The sequence below is a fragment of the Phoxinus phoxinus genome, assembly GCF_949152265.1.
Source record: "Phoxinus phoxinus genome assembly, chromosome: 3".
Taxonomy (NCBI): domain Eukaryota; kingdom Metazoa; phylum Chordata; class Actinopteri; order Cypriniformes; family Leuciscidae; genus Phoxinus; species Phoxinus phoxinus.
In genome coordinates, this window is record NC_136878.1 from 39,750,287 (window position 1) to 39,768,578 (window position 18,292).

Below are 18,292 nucleotides of genomic sequence, written 5' to 3' on the forward strand. Positions count from 1 at the left end.
TAGAAAAAGGGTGTGTGTGCCTCAAAGTGAGAAAGATTATGTGTTCATGTCATGTGTTTTCAAACTGTAGAAAACATTTACTTTATATCTGATAGGCAGTTTTTTTATGATAAAACCCCCTAAAATGAATGAGGTCATTTAATATCTTGTATCATTTTGGGCACCACAGACACATTGTTAACCATTTTGGAAGAACCCTGGATCAAATTATACAACATAGAAACGTCCATGTAAGGGCAGGCTTTAGAAAACAAAAGTGACTCCAGTTTTAAGACAGTTTAGAGCTGGAGAGTAAAGCTGGAAATAATTCAAAATAAATTTAAACTGAAAAAGATTTTCTTTTAAACATTTAAAAAATATGACATTCTTTATGAGTCATTGAAGTAGATCATGAAAATGGCTTCCCAAACATTGAGATTATTGCTACTCTACTTCATTCTAAGAGGTAGGTCTATTAGACATCTTTGTATTATACACATACGTTATTATTTTCAAAGAAAACATTTATTTCTGTGCACATTTTTGTTGTTGTCTGATCTTTCTCACTAAATACGTGGGCTTATCTGTTCCCAAAAAGCCACAGTCACCGCCATAAAGCTCTGGTCTCCCCTGGGATGGATGATTAAAATGCCGTGTCAGTATGAATATGAGACTCACGGAAGTATCCAGCAGCTGTCCCTGCAGTGGAGAAGCCCCAGGAACCAGCTCCTCTGCCATCTGATCAAGCACAAAAAGTACAGCAACTGCACAGCTGGATACTCAGTGCACTACAACCCAGGGAATATTACTCTCATCATCGCTGAGGTGAGACGGGAGGATTTTGGGAGGCATGTGTGTTCTGTGAGCAAGCTTCACGAATTCTCAGACTTCAGCATTGAATTAAGCCAAAAGGAAGGTGAGGATGGTGCATTAAATGAGAAAATTCACACTAATATCTTTTCATTAAAAAGTTGTGCTATATGCATGAATGCACCGCATCAAGTTCTGTACTAACTCACAACTTGAAATCTTGTAATATGTTTAGATCTCTCGGGTGAATTACCAAAAGGCAAGGTAGATCAGTCAGGTACTGTATGTAATTGTACTCAGCTCGTTGATCAAAGAGCATTCATAAAATATCATGGATACAGTTTTTATGATGATTTTAGATTATTGATTGAGTGCCTAACTCTTTTACCCACAGGTTCTGCAAAGGATCATTTCATCCTTCTTGGCTGCAGTCTTTTTGTATCCATTTTTGGGTGATAAGACAAGAATAATGATCATTAGTGGTCCCAGACTAATCTTTCACACTAGCAGATGCCATATATTCTGACATGTGGGGTATTTTATACTGTATATCCCAAAAATAAGAAGTCATTGTTTTTTATTGTTATTTTTTCATAACAGCACCACTGGATGGCAGTATACTCATGAATATGACTAAACCCACTTTTAAAGAAATGAGGCATGAATAACTTGATGATTGATGTTAACTTTTTTGTTATTGTTAAAGATACAATAAAAGTGCAAAATTAAGAATAAAAATATCGACATAATAATCCATATGAAATTTAACTTATAAGTTGGGGAAAAAAAATCATTTTGTTTTCTGTAACTGGTTATGTACAGACATTTAACCCTGCATAACTCAAAATATGGGTAAAACACCTGAAAAATCAACACTTCATATATTAATGTTAGCCCTGTTTTTATAGACAACAGTGTATTTTGTATTCTATTTATTTATTTTGAGATCAGCGTGGGTATAAGATGCGTTCTTTCAGACCTAACCAAGCTAGAAACAAATCACTGTGCTTTGCACATCATTTCTGTCACTAATTCAAAATGCACAGTGTGTTTATGCATGTGCGTGTTAATATAGTGGGTGTGTGCAATGTCAAATCAGCATGTCAGATAATTGACTAAATAAATACAACAAAAGATTTTAAAATACAGAGTGACATGTTGTTTACCAAGTTATTTGCCTTGTTAATTCTTGATTGATGCTTCTTTAATCAAAATTAATCTAGGATGTGATGAAATGACACTTGAATGAGCATTCATTTAGCATTAAACATTCAGCATTCATCTTTACAGACAGATTGACTTGTATCCATTATAAGGGCCTGTGACATGAATGAGCTTGCATGAAACAGTGTCAGCATATAAACATGGCTGAATGTGTGCCTGAAGGATTCTGGCTTGACATGCCTGCCACCTTCTCAAAGACAAATCACCCTTAAAGCGTTTAATGCTTGACTTGCTATTTTAGTCAGACAATGCATTTAAAGGACACAAATAGCTGGAAACAATGACAGTTATGTACATGTTAATACATAAAGATGCTGTGATAACAAATAATTTAATGTTTTCATTGTTATAAATGCATTGTGGCAAAATAGAATAAGTTATTAAGCATCTTGAATTATATATTAAATATTTAAAAATGTATAAAATAGGAAACGTGCTTGTATAAGAAATAAATATGAGACTCTCGTTTAATCAAAGGGCACCAGAGGTTGTGCAAGAGTAACTGAAATCAAGCACGTAATTTGAGAGTCTGCATGCATAAGACATTCATTTTAACCTGTCAGCATAGAATAACATATTAGGCTGTGACCTACAGATTAAGGTTAGTATAAATGTTATAACTGTGGAGGTGCCATGGCACACGGATGATTTGCATGCTGTTCTTTTGAGTTTCTATTCATCAGAGAATCCTGCTAAATGTATTTCTTTCTACAACAATATTAAGCAGCACGGCTGTTTTCAACAATGATATGTTTCTTGAGCAGCAAATCAGCATATTAGAATTATTTACTGAAGGATCGTGACACTGAAGATTGGAGTAATGATGCTGAAAATTCAGCTTTGCCATCATTAGAAATATATATATATTGACACACAAAAAAAAAACTGTTTTTGAGGTAAGAAAGTATAATTTCACATCAGATTCATAATGATTTGCGCTCATGCTGAATGTTGAATGACAGAACTGGTAACATCTGAATCATCAGGTTATCTCGTTCAATTTGTTATATAACATATACACAAGCTGTTCATTTACATCAAAACACAACTAGAAATATCTTATTTGACCAGACAGTGAGGGTTTTAACACTTTCCACTTTATCTGCTGGATCCACAATGGGTGCACAGAATAGGAAAGTGTATACAGTATAGGCTTGATTTCACACAACTGTGAGGGTGACTAACACACACCCACGCTGTCTGTTGTGTTTTTAGAGTTGTTGGCTTGTGATTTGTTTTAAAATGTAATATTCTCTTTTTCATTAAAATGTTTCATAATTGTTTCTCCTTTTTAAAGTAAAATGTTTAAAATATATTAAACATCTTTTAAAATGTTTTGCATTGGTTTTACAACCCATCTTGTAGTGGTAAAGGTTGTTTCAACAGCACTTTTGTACATTTATTTACAAAGTGGGATAAGTTGTAGATTCCCTTGTAAAAAAAAAAGAAAGAAAGGCTACACTTTTGCATACTTTAAAAAGAGAGTAGCTCCTTATTACAGAAACAATACTGACACTGAACTTAATGTGTTGTTTTCAGACACATGTGCATTTTATTTACAATTGAATGAAAATTTACAGTTTATTTATTTTTTTAAAGTTTAAATTTATACTAAATGCAATTATTTGAACTTAAGAGGGCTTTTTGGCCCAAAAAATGCTGGGTTGTTTCAACCGAATTTTGGGTAAAATATGGACAAACCCAAACGTTGGGCTAAAAATGTAATGTAAAAATGTAACCCAACAGCTGAGTTTGTCCATATTTTACCCAAAAATGGGTTGAAACAACCCAGGATTTTTTAGAGTGTTGTTGTATTCTAGTAGAATAGGTCTTTATATGTAATTTCAAGAATTATGTCTATATTACTGTTGAATGTACTGACAAGTATTTCTGGTAATATATACTATGACTATATGTAATGTATTTCGGTATATTTACTTTTGAAATGATGAAGTTGAAATGTACAATTAAAAATTATTAACTTCAAAAAGATCAATTAACACACAGTTAAATAATCACGTATTGTTAACACTTTACAATAATTTTTAATTTTTTTATATTAGTTGATGTATTGACCAACATGAACTAACCATGAGCAATACATATTTTGTATGATAATCTTACAGTAGTTAATAAAAATACAGCTGTTCATTGTTTGTTCACGTTAGTTCGCAGCGCATTAACTAATGTTAACAAATACAACTTTTAATTTTAATAATGTATTAGTTAATGTTGAAATGAACAAAGATTAATAAATGTTGCAGAGGTTCATTTTTAGTTCATGTTAACTAATGCAGTTAACTAATAATAATAACAATCTTATTTTTATGTGTTATGTTAGATGTGCGTTGTTTAAGAAACATGAAAGTGTACTCTCTTTAAGCAGGCCTACACACAGTGGCCTTTTATGTCTTTAAAAAACAAACAAAATAAATATGAATTAGGCAATTTCACTTTATTTGTATGGTCCCTTTAACACATTCTGTTGACTAACGGGTAGGGTTATGGTTATAATAAGTCGACATTTTCTTGCAAAGGTCATAGTTAGTAGAATGTCTTTTGGGGGACCATCATAAACAGTTAGCATATTAGTCAGACAGTCTCTAATGAGATTTGTCTACTTAATTAGTTGACATGTAGTTGCAAAGTTACTTATATTCAACAAAAAGTTCAAAAGGGACTATCAAAATATGGTTATATCATATGATGTGAACATTTGTGACACATAGCCTTGTAAAAAAAAACTGTTATGCACGTTATAAAGCAAAATCTGTTCATTAATTGCTATTTGCCACGTCTTGCAACAAAATAAATAAGTTAAACAAAAAGGCAAATCTTGTCAAGGCTTCTTAAACTGGTTGCTTATTGGTTTAGGCAGAACCAACGTTATCTCTAAGAGTAAAAAAAAATCCATCGAAATCAAGTTTATAGAATTTCTTCACTATTGTAGGCTATTAGCATATATATAGCCTGCTATAATACGTACAATTGCAAGTGAAAACATTCTATAAACTTGATTTCGATGTTTAAAAAAAAAATGTAGGCTAATCTAGCCTATAACAATCGGCACGAAAGCCCAGATGAAGAAATGCGATAAATGGTTGCGTGTGATGAGGAGTATATCACGCGTTCTGATTGGTCCATTCAGCTGATCATCATCTACAGGCAGGCAGAGCACATACAGAGAACTCAACACACTGAAAGAGAGAGAGAGACCACATCTTTACCGATATATTCTTCAATCATAGTTTAACTGGACAACAAATCTCAAACTACTCAAACCTGTCATCTCAAATCGCTATGGACTGTCGAAACGTAAGTGGAGTCCGTGTTTATGTTTGTACAGCTTAAAAAAAACTTATGAATTATGCATTTTAAGACATTTTCAACATTTATGATTTCTCCACAGTTAAGGTAAAATTAAAATGTAAATGTCATGAGTTGATATGAACTATACCAACTTGGATGATTTAATATTTTAGGATTTACTGTATATTTTAGGATTTGCGTGACTCCAATTACTTTAAAATATTACATTTGAAAATTAATTAAAAGTCTGCATTATGATTACAGTCTGATTAATCCGCTAAAACCAATAATTTTCTAAGTGACTATTGACAGCAGGATTTAACAGTTAACCTGCTGTAGGTGGGTAGGAGTATTTTAAAAATGTTTCAATATTGTCAATAATGTCCTGGCAGAGGAAGCACCACTAACAGCCTATGAATATTTGAGGAATATTAAAACAGTTTTAAAGTTTAAGGCAACATTGAAGACTGGTCTTTTGTTTTAAATCTGTTCATATATTCACAGTAGGCTACAGAGAATGACACTTATCAGGCTATGCACTGTATGAAAGGACTGAAATGTGTTAAGGATGTGTGCAGTGTGCAGTTGTTTGGCCATTGGTTTGACATCTGGTCTTGTGCATAAAGGCTGTCTTATGTCTGCTGGTCCGTGTCTAAAGATAGAGCACTTCATTTTTACAAGCTCTAACACAAGTATAGTTCTACTATTTCCACATTACATATTGATTAAAGTGATAAAATAAGATAGTTGATGTAAAGTTGGTCAAACTGTTCCTCCCCATTTGTTTTATCTCGATGTACAGCGGGAGTACAAGCAGTCTTTGTTACACAAGTCATCTATTGCGTGGGCTTGGAGTTGTGTGTTTGTAGGAGGGTCTAGAACTTTCTAGAAACAGCAATTATCTGTGTATAATTTGGAAGATGTCGCTGTAACTGATGAGACAGATGGTCATTTGCATTTTCCAAACTGATGGAACTCACAAGTAAAGTTCACACAAGATGTTCCTTGATTGACGATTGGTCTCAGGATCAGCACCCATCATTCTTGAGAAAGCTCTGTTGCGAGGAACATTTTTAGAAGTCGGATAAATGTAGTTATTTGTTATCTTTGGTGTTGCACATTTAAGAGCATGTAGATAGAAAGTTGTTGTTGTTTTTTTTGTTTTTTTTAGTCATGAAGGGCTTTGTGGGGCATGATCACGGTGAGCCCTCTGGTCCTTATTTGTTGTGTTATAGATTATTGTTTATCCCTGCATAATAGTGCTGAAACCTCAGAGGAGTATCAGGCTTCCACCCCACTCAGCTGGATCTTCACACTGTTAGCCTGTGAAGCTCTGAATGCTTTCAGCTTCAGTCCCTTTACGGTGATGCACCCCCAGCAGGCAGGGAAAATTAGTCGAGCTGTCGGAAACTTGAGGCTCGCTAGGGACCGCTGACAGCTTGTATCTGATTGGATGAGGAGAATAAAAGAATCAAAGAAATCAAACGGAAAGAATGTGCATTCCCCTAAACATAATGACTTACCTTTGAGATACTGTGTATTTTAAGTATTTTGATTCTGAGAGAAAGAGAAAAGATTATAGAGAGCGAAACTTAATTAATGGAATAGTATTAAAGGTATAGTTCACCCAAAAATTTTAATTATGTCATCATTTAAGAGATATTGTGAAGATTCCTAACTGTTTTGGTTTCCATTATATGGACAAAAAAATATAACATTAACTTATTTTATGTTCCGAATGAAGACATGAGTTTTATTTGTTTAATTTTACAGTTGCTGATTCTGTTTTAAATAATATGTAGCAGTAATATCAAAAGATTATATTCTTAAATTAGGATAATTATATGATGGATAAGCACACTCATCCATAAATAACTCATACAGGTGCATGAACCTAAAGCTGGTGCTATGTCGCTCTGTCGCTCCCAAATGAATTGTTTAATGGGACATTCACCAAAAACTGGGTCGGTAAGAGTGCCATTAAACAATTCCTTTGGGATTGGGAGCAACAGAGCTGACTTCAGGTTTTGGCATGACTGTAACAATTCTTCACCATTAGGCACCCCAGCAAACAACACTCCAAAAGTGAAAAGATACACATTCCACCACAATCTTTAGAAGAATCAACACAATTTTTATAATGGCAATTTATATTATTTTACATTTTGGTGGGAAAAACGAAAGTAAGGCTGAATGTATGTGATTTTGTCACTCCTGGGAAATTAAGCCAGATCGAAATCCTAATCAATCTTAAATTATCTTAATATATACAATATATATATATATAAATGCATACAATTTTACCTGCTTACAGTTGCCCTGACAGTTAGGCTTAGGGGTGAACATTCATGGTTAATTTTTTCTAAAAATCATACGTTTCAAATAACATCGTACTAATTCATACAATTAGTACCACCTCGTAAAATAGCTAAATTTTCTCGTGAGATCGGGTTGGAAGAACCTCTAAGCACCTTCCGAATATCCTATTGTGTATTCAAGATTAATATAACTTCAATATATATTTATAGGCTGCCTCAAAGCTTTTCCATTATAATGGGGTGAATAGAGGATGTAGAATCACTGAACGTCTTTAAGGTTTTAGCAGAAGCTTATTGGGTCCCTTTAGTAAATTACTCAGATAACTGATTTGCAATCAGCAGTCATTTTACACTTGGTGTTCTTGATAGGTCTTATGGGGTATTACAAAGTGTGAAAGTTTGTTGACACTTTAGTGTAGATCTTGACAAGGACCTGTAACTGTTATTCTGCCATGTACTGAAGTCATAGCTAAAATGGCTGACTGTATTTTATCTTAACTGCAGGAAGGATGCACTCAGCCGCAAGATGAGGACATCATGGACATTCCCCTTGATGACCCAGCTGCAAACAAAGCTGCTGCTAAGATTCAAGCTGGTTTTCGAGGTCACATGACCAGGAAGAAAATGAAGGATGACAAGCCTAGAGAAGAGGTTAGCAGCATGGGCAGTACATCAAAATACATTTGCCAAGGGTGACTTTACTAAAACCACAACAAAAAGACTATACAAAGTACCACACAAAGTACCAATTTATTAAATTAAATATTTTACATAAATTACTTTGAATTACAGATTAGATTCAGTGTCTGGTTACATCTTTAAATTATACATAATAAAATTATCTTAAATCACTACTAATCTTTCTATGTATCTTTATGATTGGTCTGCTTTGCATTATAGCCACATTACCACCAAATGAAAACTTGTTTCCGCCACTGAATTGCGATTTTTTACAATTATTAATTTTTTTCTCAGAATTGCGTGATATTAAGTCCCAATTGCAAGTTATAAAGTCAGAATTGCGTGAAATAAAGTCTTTAAAAAAGAGAAATACATACTTTATAACTCGCAATTGCACCTTTACATCTCCCAATTCTGACTTTATAACTGACAGACGAGGAACAAGACGATAGGGGAAGTTGCGGTGAATGCGCACCTTATTGCGCACCTTATTTCAGTCGGAGCAAATACACAGGAGTACAAATGATGACGAAGGTAAGTTGAACGCATTAATAGCTCAGTCCACAATAACAAAACACAGTACCAAAACTCCTTTAGAAGATGAAGAAGAAAACACGCTAAGCATGTAGGTCAAACTCTTAACTAGACATGACAGTGAGTATGGATAGGGGATGAGTATATAAACTGTCCCTAATTGATGTGGTGATGAGGGACAGGTGATAGTCTTTAGAATTCTGGCGAATGGGGCCGCTTTGGAGGTGCAGAACCAGGTGGAGGTGCGACAGTACCACAACCCCTCCCTAACACGGACCGCTCCTGAGGTCCAAAACCCCCGACGCCATGGCCGGCCTCTTTCACGCGGTGCAGGATGATCAAGATGAACTGTGTGGAAGGTTGTTGTTAAGGCCGGATCCAGAATGTCGTCCACCTTAGCGCCAGGAGTTCTACAGTAGATGTCCTTAACTTCATAAATCGAGTCTTCGTCATTCAGGAGTGGAGGAGGTGTTTCACCATCGCCGCCTGGCTCTGTTGAGGAAGGACAGGTGTGAAAGGACTTAAGCAAAGAAACATGAAGTAGGATGGACCTTAAAATGTGCTGGAAGTTGTAGTCTTTATGTGACAGGATTGATTTTGTCAGTGATGAGGAATGGACCAATACACCGTGAACTTAACTTCTTTGATAGGAGCCGCATCCGGAGTCTCTTGTTGAAAGCCAGACCTTCTGTCTGGGTTGATAGTTGGTTGGTGTAAATCTTCGGACATCGATTCTCCAGACTCGAGATAAACTCCGACAGTCAGACACAATGTCTTCAGGAATCCCAAAGTTTCTGAATACGTGTTGGAAGAGAAGCTCTGCGGTCTCCTAGGTGTGACCAAGAGCGCCGTGGAATCGGAAAAGGTAGGAGCTTGCCAGATGGTAAACGGTGAGGACTCTTAGCCATGGCGCAGACAGGACAGGACCTGATTAACCGGAACTCTTCTGGGTGATCTTGTGGCCACCAGTACCAGTTACAAAGAATAAAAAGGGTTTGGGAGACTCCCGGGTGACCAGAACCAGGTGAAGAATGAATAGATTCTAAGAGGTCCTTCCGCAAAGACATGGACACGAATGTTTGCCTATGTGGACAACCTTCCGGGTCTGGTTCCTGGAGCGTGGCCTGGGTAATCCTCTCATCCAGGGTCCATTGGATTGGACAGACAAGCACTGAAGAAAGTAAGATGGGTGGAGGCGGTCCCTCACGTTGCTCTAGAGCATTGAAACGAGAGAGAGAGCATCTGCCTTAGTATTACGGGAACTTGGACAATAGTAGACAGTAAAATGAAAACGGGTAAAAAAGAGGGCCCACCTGGCTTGGCGTGGATTCAACCATCTTGCAGTTCTCAGGTTTTTATGGTCTGTGATCATAGTAAATGGACAGCACATTGGAGAGGAGGCTTTATTCCACTGAGATAACACCTCCCCCACTCCCTCGGGAGTGGAAGAAGCGTCCACTTCTACTACAAATTATGTTTTATAAACAAAGTTCGGGAGGAGCACGTTCAGATAACCAATCCAATCTACTTGTCATCAAACAATTACATCTTTCCTAATCAGCATGACAAGAAGCATATATATATATATCCACTCTATCAACTCACCTAACATTCCTTGACAGTTTTTCAGCATCCCTCCACCACCCCGACTACTCACTCTTGGCTCTTTCTTTTACAGCCAGGAATACGGGGGGAATACTCTGGGTTCGGGCCGAATACCGAGCCCGGAGCCCTCTCCTCGGACAGCACGCCAAATATGCTTTTATTCCATCTGACTTATTTGTAAGTGTGAACTCGTGAAAGGAGATTTCCGGATCAGGATGTTGAAGGATGGGGGCTGAAGTGAAGGCCAATTTGATTGACTCGAAAGCTTGGGTGGCCTCTTCTGTCCAGTTCAAACTTTTGGGCTTAACCAGGCCATACGGCATCACCCAATATTCATAGTGCCCTGATGCTGATATAACTGTTGTTTTCCATTTGTCACCCTTGTGGATGCGAATAAGATTGTAGGCACTACGAAGATCCAGTTTGGTGAACCAGACTGCTTCCCGCACCATCTCAAGGGTAGCAGAAACCAGAGGAAGGGGATAGCGGTACTTTATCGTGATGCCGTTAAGGGCTCGGTAATCAATACATGGATGTAAACCCCGATCTTTTGGCCACAAAGAAAAAAAAATTGGCTGCCGGAGAAGTGGACAGGCGAATGTATCCCTTGCGGAGAGCCTCCTCAACATACTCCTCCATGGCCTTTTTTTTGTTCCGGCCTAGAGAACATATGGGGATAGATATTTCTAAGAGGAGGATTAGCGCATGGCGGTCAATGGCGCAAGCCCACTGGCAGTGAGGTGGTAGTAGGTTCAAAAAATATTTAAGTCAATTAATAAAGCAATAAATTAGATCTAAATAAACAATGTGATTGTTTTGTGTAAATCTGAACCTGGGCAAAAAATATTAGTTTGTTATTTATCTATTAAAAAATTAAATTAGATTAAAAAAATTGAATTAATATAAATAGATATTTGATTAAAATAATAAATAAATACATTAAAAAAGAATACATTACTACAGTAAGTAATACAAAATATATAATAATGTTACTGAAATTTTTTTAGATTTATAATATACATTTTTCTGTGTATAAATTGGGTGTTTATAAAACAGATGGCTTATACATTTTAGGATAGGGGTCCCTCACACAGTGATGATCATATTTGGGGGTCCGTGGTATTTAAAGATTGAAAAACCCTGTTCTAGAGGAATGTGCAGAGGTGGAAAGTCTAGGTTCAGAAAGTAAAAGTCCTCCTCAGTATTTTGTTCCAATCACCTGGATTTGCTAATTAATTAGCACAGTTTTTCAGCCAGGAGATAGAACTAATTAGTGAAATCAGCTGACTGAGTTCATGGGTGGAATAAACATATGGCAGGACTATTACTTTCTGACCCCTGGACTTTCCACCTCTGGGAATGTGTAAGTTAAAATGTGTGGCTGGACTCTCAACAGTGGTGGTACAAACTGAAGGAGATACAGGGTGCACACTGGGAAGAAGCTGGCGGACAGGAAATGTAATATATTCACTAGCAGCCGTGGCTCCATTGAAGAATTTCCCCGGTTTTCCAGGAAAGTTGAGGAGAATGCTGAATTAACCATGGTTTGCCTAGTATGATGAATGCAGTGGAGGATGGGAGTACATAGAAAATGATGGTTTCCTTGTGGCAAGCCCCTACATGCAGTTCTAATGGTGGTGACTGATGGGTGATTGATCTTCTGCCCAGGGCCAATGGTGTATTCAATGTGATGGGTCAGAAGTGTAATCTCGCTAAGCTCACGTCTACAAGATAAGAGAAATTGGAAGCAATAACAGTCACTGGCATATGCAGAAGAGAACTCACTGAGACTGTTTGATGAACAGAACTCACCATAACTCAAGGCAGATGGACTGGACACTAAACGAGCTGGTGCTGGGAGGAAGCACTACAAACAGAGCTGTGACTGAACACGACATTGTCGTTCTGAGGCAGATAAGTGTGAATAATCAATTTGCATAGGTTATTCTTCTGGGGCCATTGACGAATGATCTTGAGTAAATTCTTGGCAGACGGAAAAATAATACCAGGTGCAGTTTGCTTAGACGGGTGGCGACACGGATTGACTGCTGGATAAACCTCTCCAACCCCATGGCATCATCACATCCCGCTAGCTGGGCGCGAAGGTGAGGAACAGGAGGACAGGGGAAGTTGCGGTGAATGCTACCTTGTTTCAGTCTGAGCAAATACTGGATTACAAATGATGACATAGGGTAAGTAGAACGCTGTAATAGCTCAGTCCACAATAACAAAACACAAATACCAATACCACAACTCCTTTAGGAGATGAAGAAGCAAACATGCTAAGCATGTTGGTCAAACTCTAACAAGACAAGTGACAACAGAGTGAGAATGGATAGGGGATGAGTATATAAACAGTCCATAATTGACGTGATGATGAGGGACAGGTGATAGTCTTTAGAATTTTGGTAAATGAGACCGTGTTGGAGGAGAACCAGGCGGAGGCGTGAACCAGGCGGAGGCGTGAAAATAACTTACAATTGCGACTTTATATCTCTCAATTCTGACTTTATAACTCACAATTGCGACTTTATACCTCGCAATTCTGACTTTATAACTAGCAATTGCGACTTTATTTCTCTAAATTCTGACTTTATAACTCACAATTACGACTTTATATCTTGCAATTCCGACTTTGTAACATACAATTGCGATTTAATATCGTGCAATTCTGACTTTATAACTCGCAATTGCAACTTTATATCATGCAGTTCTGACTTTATAATTTGCAGTTGTGATTTTATATCCCGCAATTCTGACTTAGTAACTCGCGATTGCAATTTTATATCTTGCAATTCTGGCTTTATTACTCGCAATTGCAACTTTATATCTTGCGAATTTGACTTTATAACTCGCAATTGTGAGTTTAAATCTTACAATTCTGACTTTATAACTCGCAATTGTGAGTTTATATCGCTATTCTGACGTTATAACTCGCAATTTCAAGTTTATATCTTGCAAATCTGACTTTATAACTCACAATTAGGAGTTTATCTCATGCAATTCTGAGAAAAAAAGTTGCAAGATGTAAACTCACAATTGTGAGGGGGAAAAAGTCAGAATTGTGAGATCATAAAAATGAGAACTTTTTATTTGTTATTCTGTGGCGGAAACAAGCTTCCATAACATGAACATGTTTATCTCAAGACATCTTTTGTTTTGTCCCTAAACCTTTTAATGTGTAGAAATACTATTTGCACCACTGATTAAATATCTTACTTAGAAACGGAACAAGCCCTACAGCAAGTTTAAAGTGTCCATAAAGAACATGCCAGACAGAAATAATTTTAACTTGTTAGTGTAATTTCTAAATCCATTCAATCTTGAATGTATATGTGATTTTGTCACCACTGGGAAATTAAGGCATATCGAAATCCCAATCAGTCTTAATTATCTTAATCCATCATGTATTGAAAGAACAAAACCCATTACTATTGTTATCATAAACTCTACACAATCGTTTCTGTCTGGAATCAGTATTTTCCCAGCAGACATCAGTATGGTTAAAATGGTATCCTAGCAATAACGCCTTAATTGCTTGTTGCTAAGCAATAATACAGATGGTACCCATTTAATGTCATGTAAGCACCCTTCTCAGTTGTATTGCCTATGTATGGTAATGCCCCATATGTTTGACATATAAAAAAGACAGCTATAGCTACAGAATTTTGACAGAGTTAGACTTTTATGAAATAATTTAGAAAAAGATTAAAATTAAACGATTTTGTAATTTTTTGGTTTGAATTTAGCAACTCTGTTTTATGTACATGAACACAATACAGTCATTTGTATATGTCAGTATTTCATAACCATCTTTCAGGAGTTTTGTGCAAACCAAAAACAATTTGTCATCTATTTCAGAAACAACGAGAGCAGAAGTAGCTAAGAGGAGCACCATCACCACCGCCCGATAGCACATCACTGCAATAACCAGAGCTCTTTTGTTTAAAAAGAACCCTTCAGTGTATGATATGAAAGCATCAACGTCTAAACTACATGCAGATTTTGCCACCTGACTAGCAGACTCTTTCACACGTTCCTCTTCTTCCTTTAGCATTTGAGTGGCTGTTTCTGACTTGAAACAGTTTCACAGCATGACATTATAAATTCAGTTCATTTTAAGATAGAAATTTGTGTGTTATCTGTCAGCTTTCAAATCTGAAGTGTTTTTCTTGTTGCTTCAAGCAAGGCACAATTTGTTTGAAGTTGTGCTTTACTTCTTTGGCTTTACTGAATCTTACAATATACAAGTATATGCATTTACTAAACGTCAATGTTTTTTTCTAGCATAAATTTTGTTTATGCCTGTTTAATAAAGCAAATTAAGTTCCACATACTGGCTTTCTGTGTTCACTGAATGCCTTATTATTGGCATTTCTGTTTTGAGGGTGATACAAATGTGGTACCACTTTATATTAGGTGTCTGTATACTTACATTTAAAAAAAATTATTTGGTGCAATGTACTTTTTGTGCTAATTTTGTATTGTAAAACACTTTTGCTGCTATTGTGGTGCTACCGGTAAGGTCAGGGACAGGTGTCTTGGTGTGTGTAGGTTTAAGGGTGGGTTAAGTGGTAAGGGAAATGTCAACAATGTGATTATACATGTAATTACAGAAATTAATTACAGCTGTAATTACATGCAGGCAGGGCTTGACATTAACACCTGCCAAATGCGTGTGGATTTCATCAGTGGTGTGTAATGCAATCCCTCCTACTAGCCACTTTGGCGGGTTAAATTTGATATATAATATATTAATTTTTCAATTGTAGTCTTTTAAAAATGCATCTGAAATAATAAACTTAGTGCAATGTAGTGTTGTCAAAAATAAAAAAATTCCGCACGCATATCAATACTGAAATATCTGAACCACTCTCAATACTAATTTTCCGCAGAATATACACAATACCAGCTACGCTTCTCTCTCATCCCTCCAACAGCGAGTTGACTCACAAACCCACCTCCTCTCTCTTACTCGTTTCATTTGCTCTGGATGAATATTGTTGGTGTTACAGGGCTTGAATTTCGGCGTGGGATTGCATGTATTACGCATAATTTTACTAATTTCCACAGATTTTGTGTGCCTCATTTAATTGTGCGCACATAAAGCAGCCTCTCAGTACTGAATTGAATTTGAATTATTATCGCTGCTTATTGCGTTTACATTTTTTAAATGTATGTACAATGTAAAACATGTATGTACACAATAAATGCATTGTATCAAATTATTCATTTAAATGTCAGTATAGTAATTAAAGACTATTTAATTATAAGATTAATTGGGTCCAAAAATGTGAATTGCCGCTGATGGAAAATAACTGCTTAGATGTTTTTAATTAATCAAGAGATGTGGTTTACATCACAAATATGCAAGCTGTGCATCAGACAGAGAATATTGTTTGTATTTCCAGACAGCTTGTGTCAGAGACATATAATTTAGTGAAGTATTCCCACAGCTTAATCAATCTTTCAAACAGTGAGACTGTAGCCTTCAAATAGCACAGATGCTCATTAAAAATGGATTTGCTCAAAAACACTCCTTGCGTGCTGTCATGCCTGTGCAAATCCTTTTGGTGCATTTGTTTTTCTGTACCTGTCTATTTGTATCACATCTGTTTGTAAAATACATCATTTTTACCTTGTGTTCTTGTAGCGCAACTAGCGCATGGCATTAGCGATGTCAAGGTCAAGTACAGATAAAATGTATAGCGCAGATGCGCTGTAAGTCACTTTGGATAAAAGCATCTGCCTGATGTGTAAATGCCACTGGAAAGTATTATTGACCTTATTGCTCAATGTTTTAAACAAGGAGGTCTATAATACCTGTAGAAAGCTCTGTTGTCATTCCCATTCAATTCAATGGCAGGTGTTTGGAAAGTACACAATTTAAAATGTGCCATCTTTAAAAGACTTTACCTGTACGTTATTTAGCCAAGTAAGACATGTTCCTGGATCAACTTATTTTGAACATTCAAACATTCCAGTCCGAAAGCCCTACCCATAAGTTATCCTAAAATTAGAGGAAAATGATAGGTGAATAACACTAATGCAGAAGCATCTAAACCTGGTTGTAAGCTTAAACTTGACATAAACTGCAAACTTGTTTCTCAAATCTGATTGGACGATTGAAATGTTGTTCCAGGATCAACAAAGATGTTGATCCAGGAAGATCTTGTACTTGGTGAAATCACATTCACTGTGTTTTTTAGTGTGAGCACACAACTTACACTCTTTACGCTACAAAATAGCAAACAATGGGGTGCTGAAGTTGCAGATGACATATTTTGTTACGATGAATTTGAAGACCAACCAGGAAGTTGCATCACCCTGGTTCCCTCGACATAACCCCAATAGGATTTTCCATTGGCTTTTGAGTTGTTTCAGAAAATAAGCTGTAACCAACAAAAGTTTATGATTCGTACAACTTTTGTTCATCATGATAACCTTCACAAATAAACACAACTTTTATGAATTTTGAAGCCTACACACAATTGGCAGAAGCAAAAAGCTAAACATAGGCTATAAATGAACAGCACCACGGTCGCACTTCAGAGTTCCCAACATTAAACTTACAACAGATCTTTCAGTCTTTATTTAAAATACTTGTTCCCTGAAAGAATAGATTAGAATAGTTTACAAGAGCGTGATTATAAACAAAATGAGGCTGTGAATGTGGTGCATAGATGAGTTCCGGGTCTTTAGTGAGGGGAAAGAGGGCCTAGAGGCATTGGAGGGCCCATTATGACCTCCCCTGAAGGCCCCTGCAATTTCTACCCCACCAGAACACAATTTCTACTGAGGGAACACACAAGGCACTGTTAACCTAGCAATGCCACTAAACGGGTTTACCTATTTGGCTTGATAATATTTGATGTTTTTTACCAATTACTGTAATTCCAACATGTACCAGCAGGGGCTAGACCATGCTATTCAGCCAAACCCTTTTTGGTTTTAACATGCCTTGCTCAAACAGACATTTTTACCAGTGGGTTATTTATCTGACATCCCATTCTTCCCACAGAGTGCTCTTTGTTGGCAGTGAAAGAGTTCCTCTAGAACTCATGTTTTAATTACAGTACACAACTCACAATGGACAGGGGAAAGTAGAGCGTGCTGTAATTATCTCTTCCTGCCCTCTCCCCTGACGGAGTTTGTATTACATCTTGGCCTCCACGGTGATATCAAGCAGTTAAAATAGAGCAGTGGCACAAGACTGCTGCAAGCTACAGTGTAAAGTGTGTAGAAGAAAAATTACATGTGGTTAAAAATCAGGGTGCAAAAGTGGATGGAAGTGCACTGCAAAAAGTGAAAATGCGCTAATAGCTATTTTAAAGTCAGTATGAAACAGATTTTAAGATAGTTTTTTCTTCCTTGTTGTGACATCACTCTGGATTTCTGAGTGTTTCAGAAATTTGTCATGATTTGATGTCATGTGAGTGAAAGGATGACAAACCCTCGCGCCAGTAAACAACACGTCATCAGAGAAGAGATGTCACTATACAAGAGAGAGGAGAAGTTATTTTGATTAAAGATAATGAGGCATATTAATTAAAATAAATAAATGATGTGCACAGATGAATTGTTTATAATAAACACTGTAATATGCCATAAAAAAAATATTTTGGTTTCATGGTGACTTTAACCAAGAATCTGTAAAGCCAATGTCAAAGAACTAGTGGCGACGAAAGCTTTGTCGCCTCGCGTCGGCAGCATATCGGCCAAAAAGCTGTACTTGAACACGCCAAAACGACTAAAGGAGACTGTCAACTAGCATGTGCGATCTGCGCCTGCGAGTAAGTAAATATCTGTCTATATAAGCAGGTATCAATAGT

General features: G+C 36.6%; 1 protein-coding gene across 1 annotated transcript; it reads left to right on the forward strand.

Moving 5' to 3' along the window:
• Nucleotides 1-5,141: 5,141 nt before the first annotated feature.
• On the forward strand, nucleotides 5,142-16,930 carry nrgna (neurogranin (protein kinase C substrate, RC3) a). Its single transcript, XM_079607109.1, has 3 exons — nucleotides 5,142-5,328; nucleotides 8,145-8,291; nucleotides 14,322-16,930. The coding sequence occupies exons 1-3, from the start codon at nucleotides 5,314-5,316 to the stop codon at nucleotides 14,340-14,342; spliced, it is 183 nt and encodes a 60-aa protein (XP_079463235.1). The 5' UTR covers nucleotides 5,142-5,313; the 3' UTR covers nucleotides 14,343-16,930.
• Nucleotides 16,931-18,292: the final 1,362 nt, after the last annotated feature.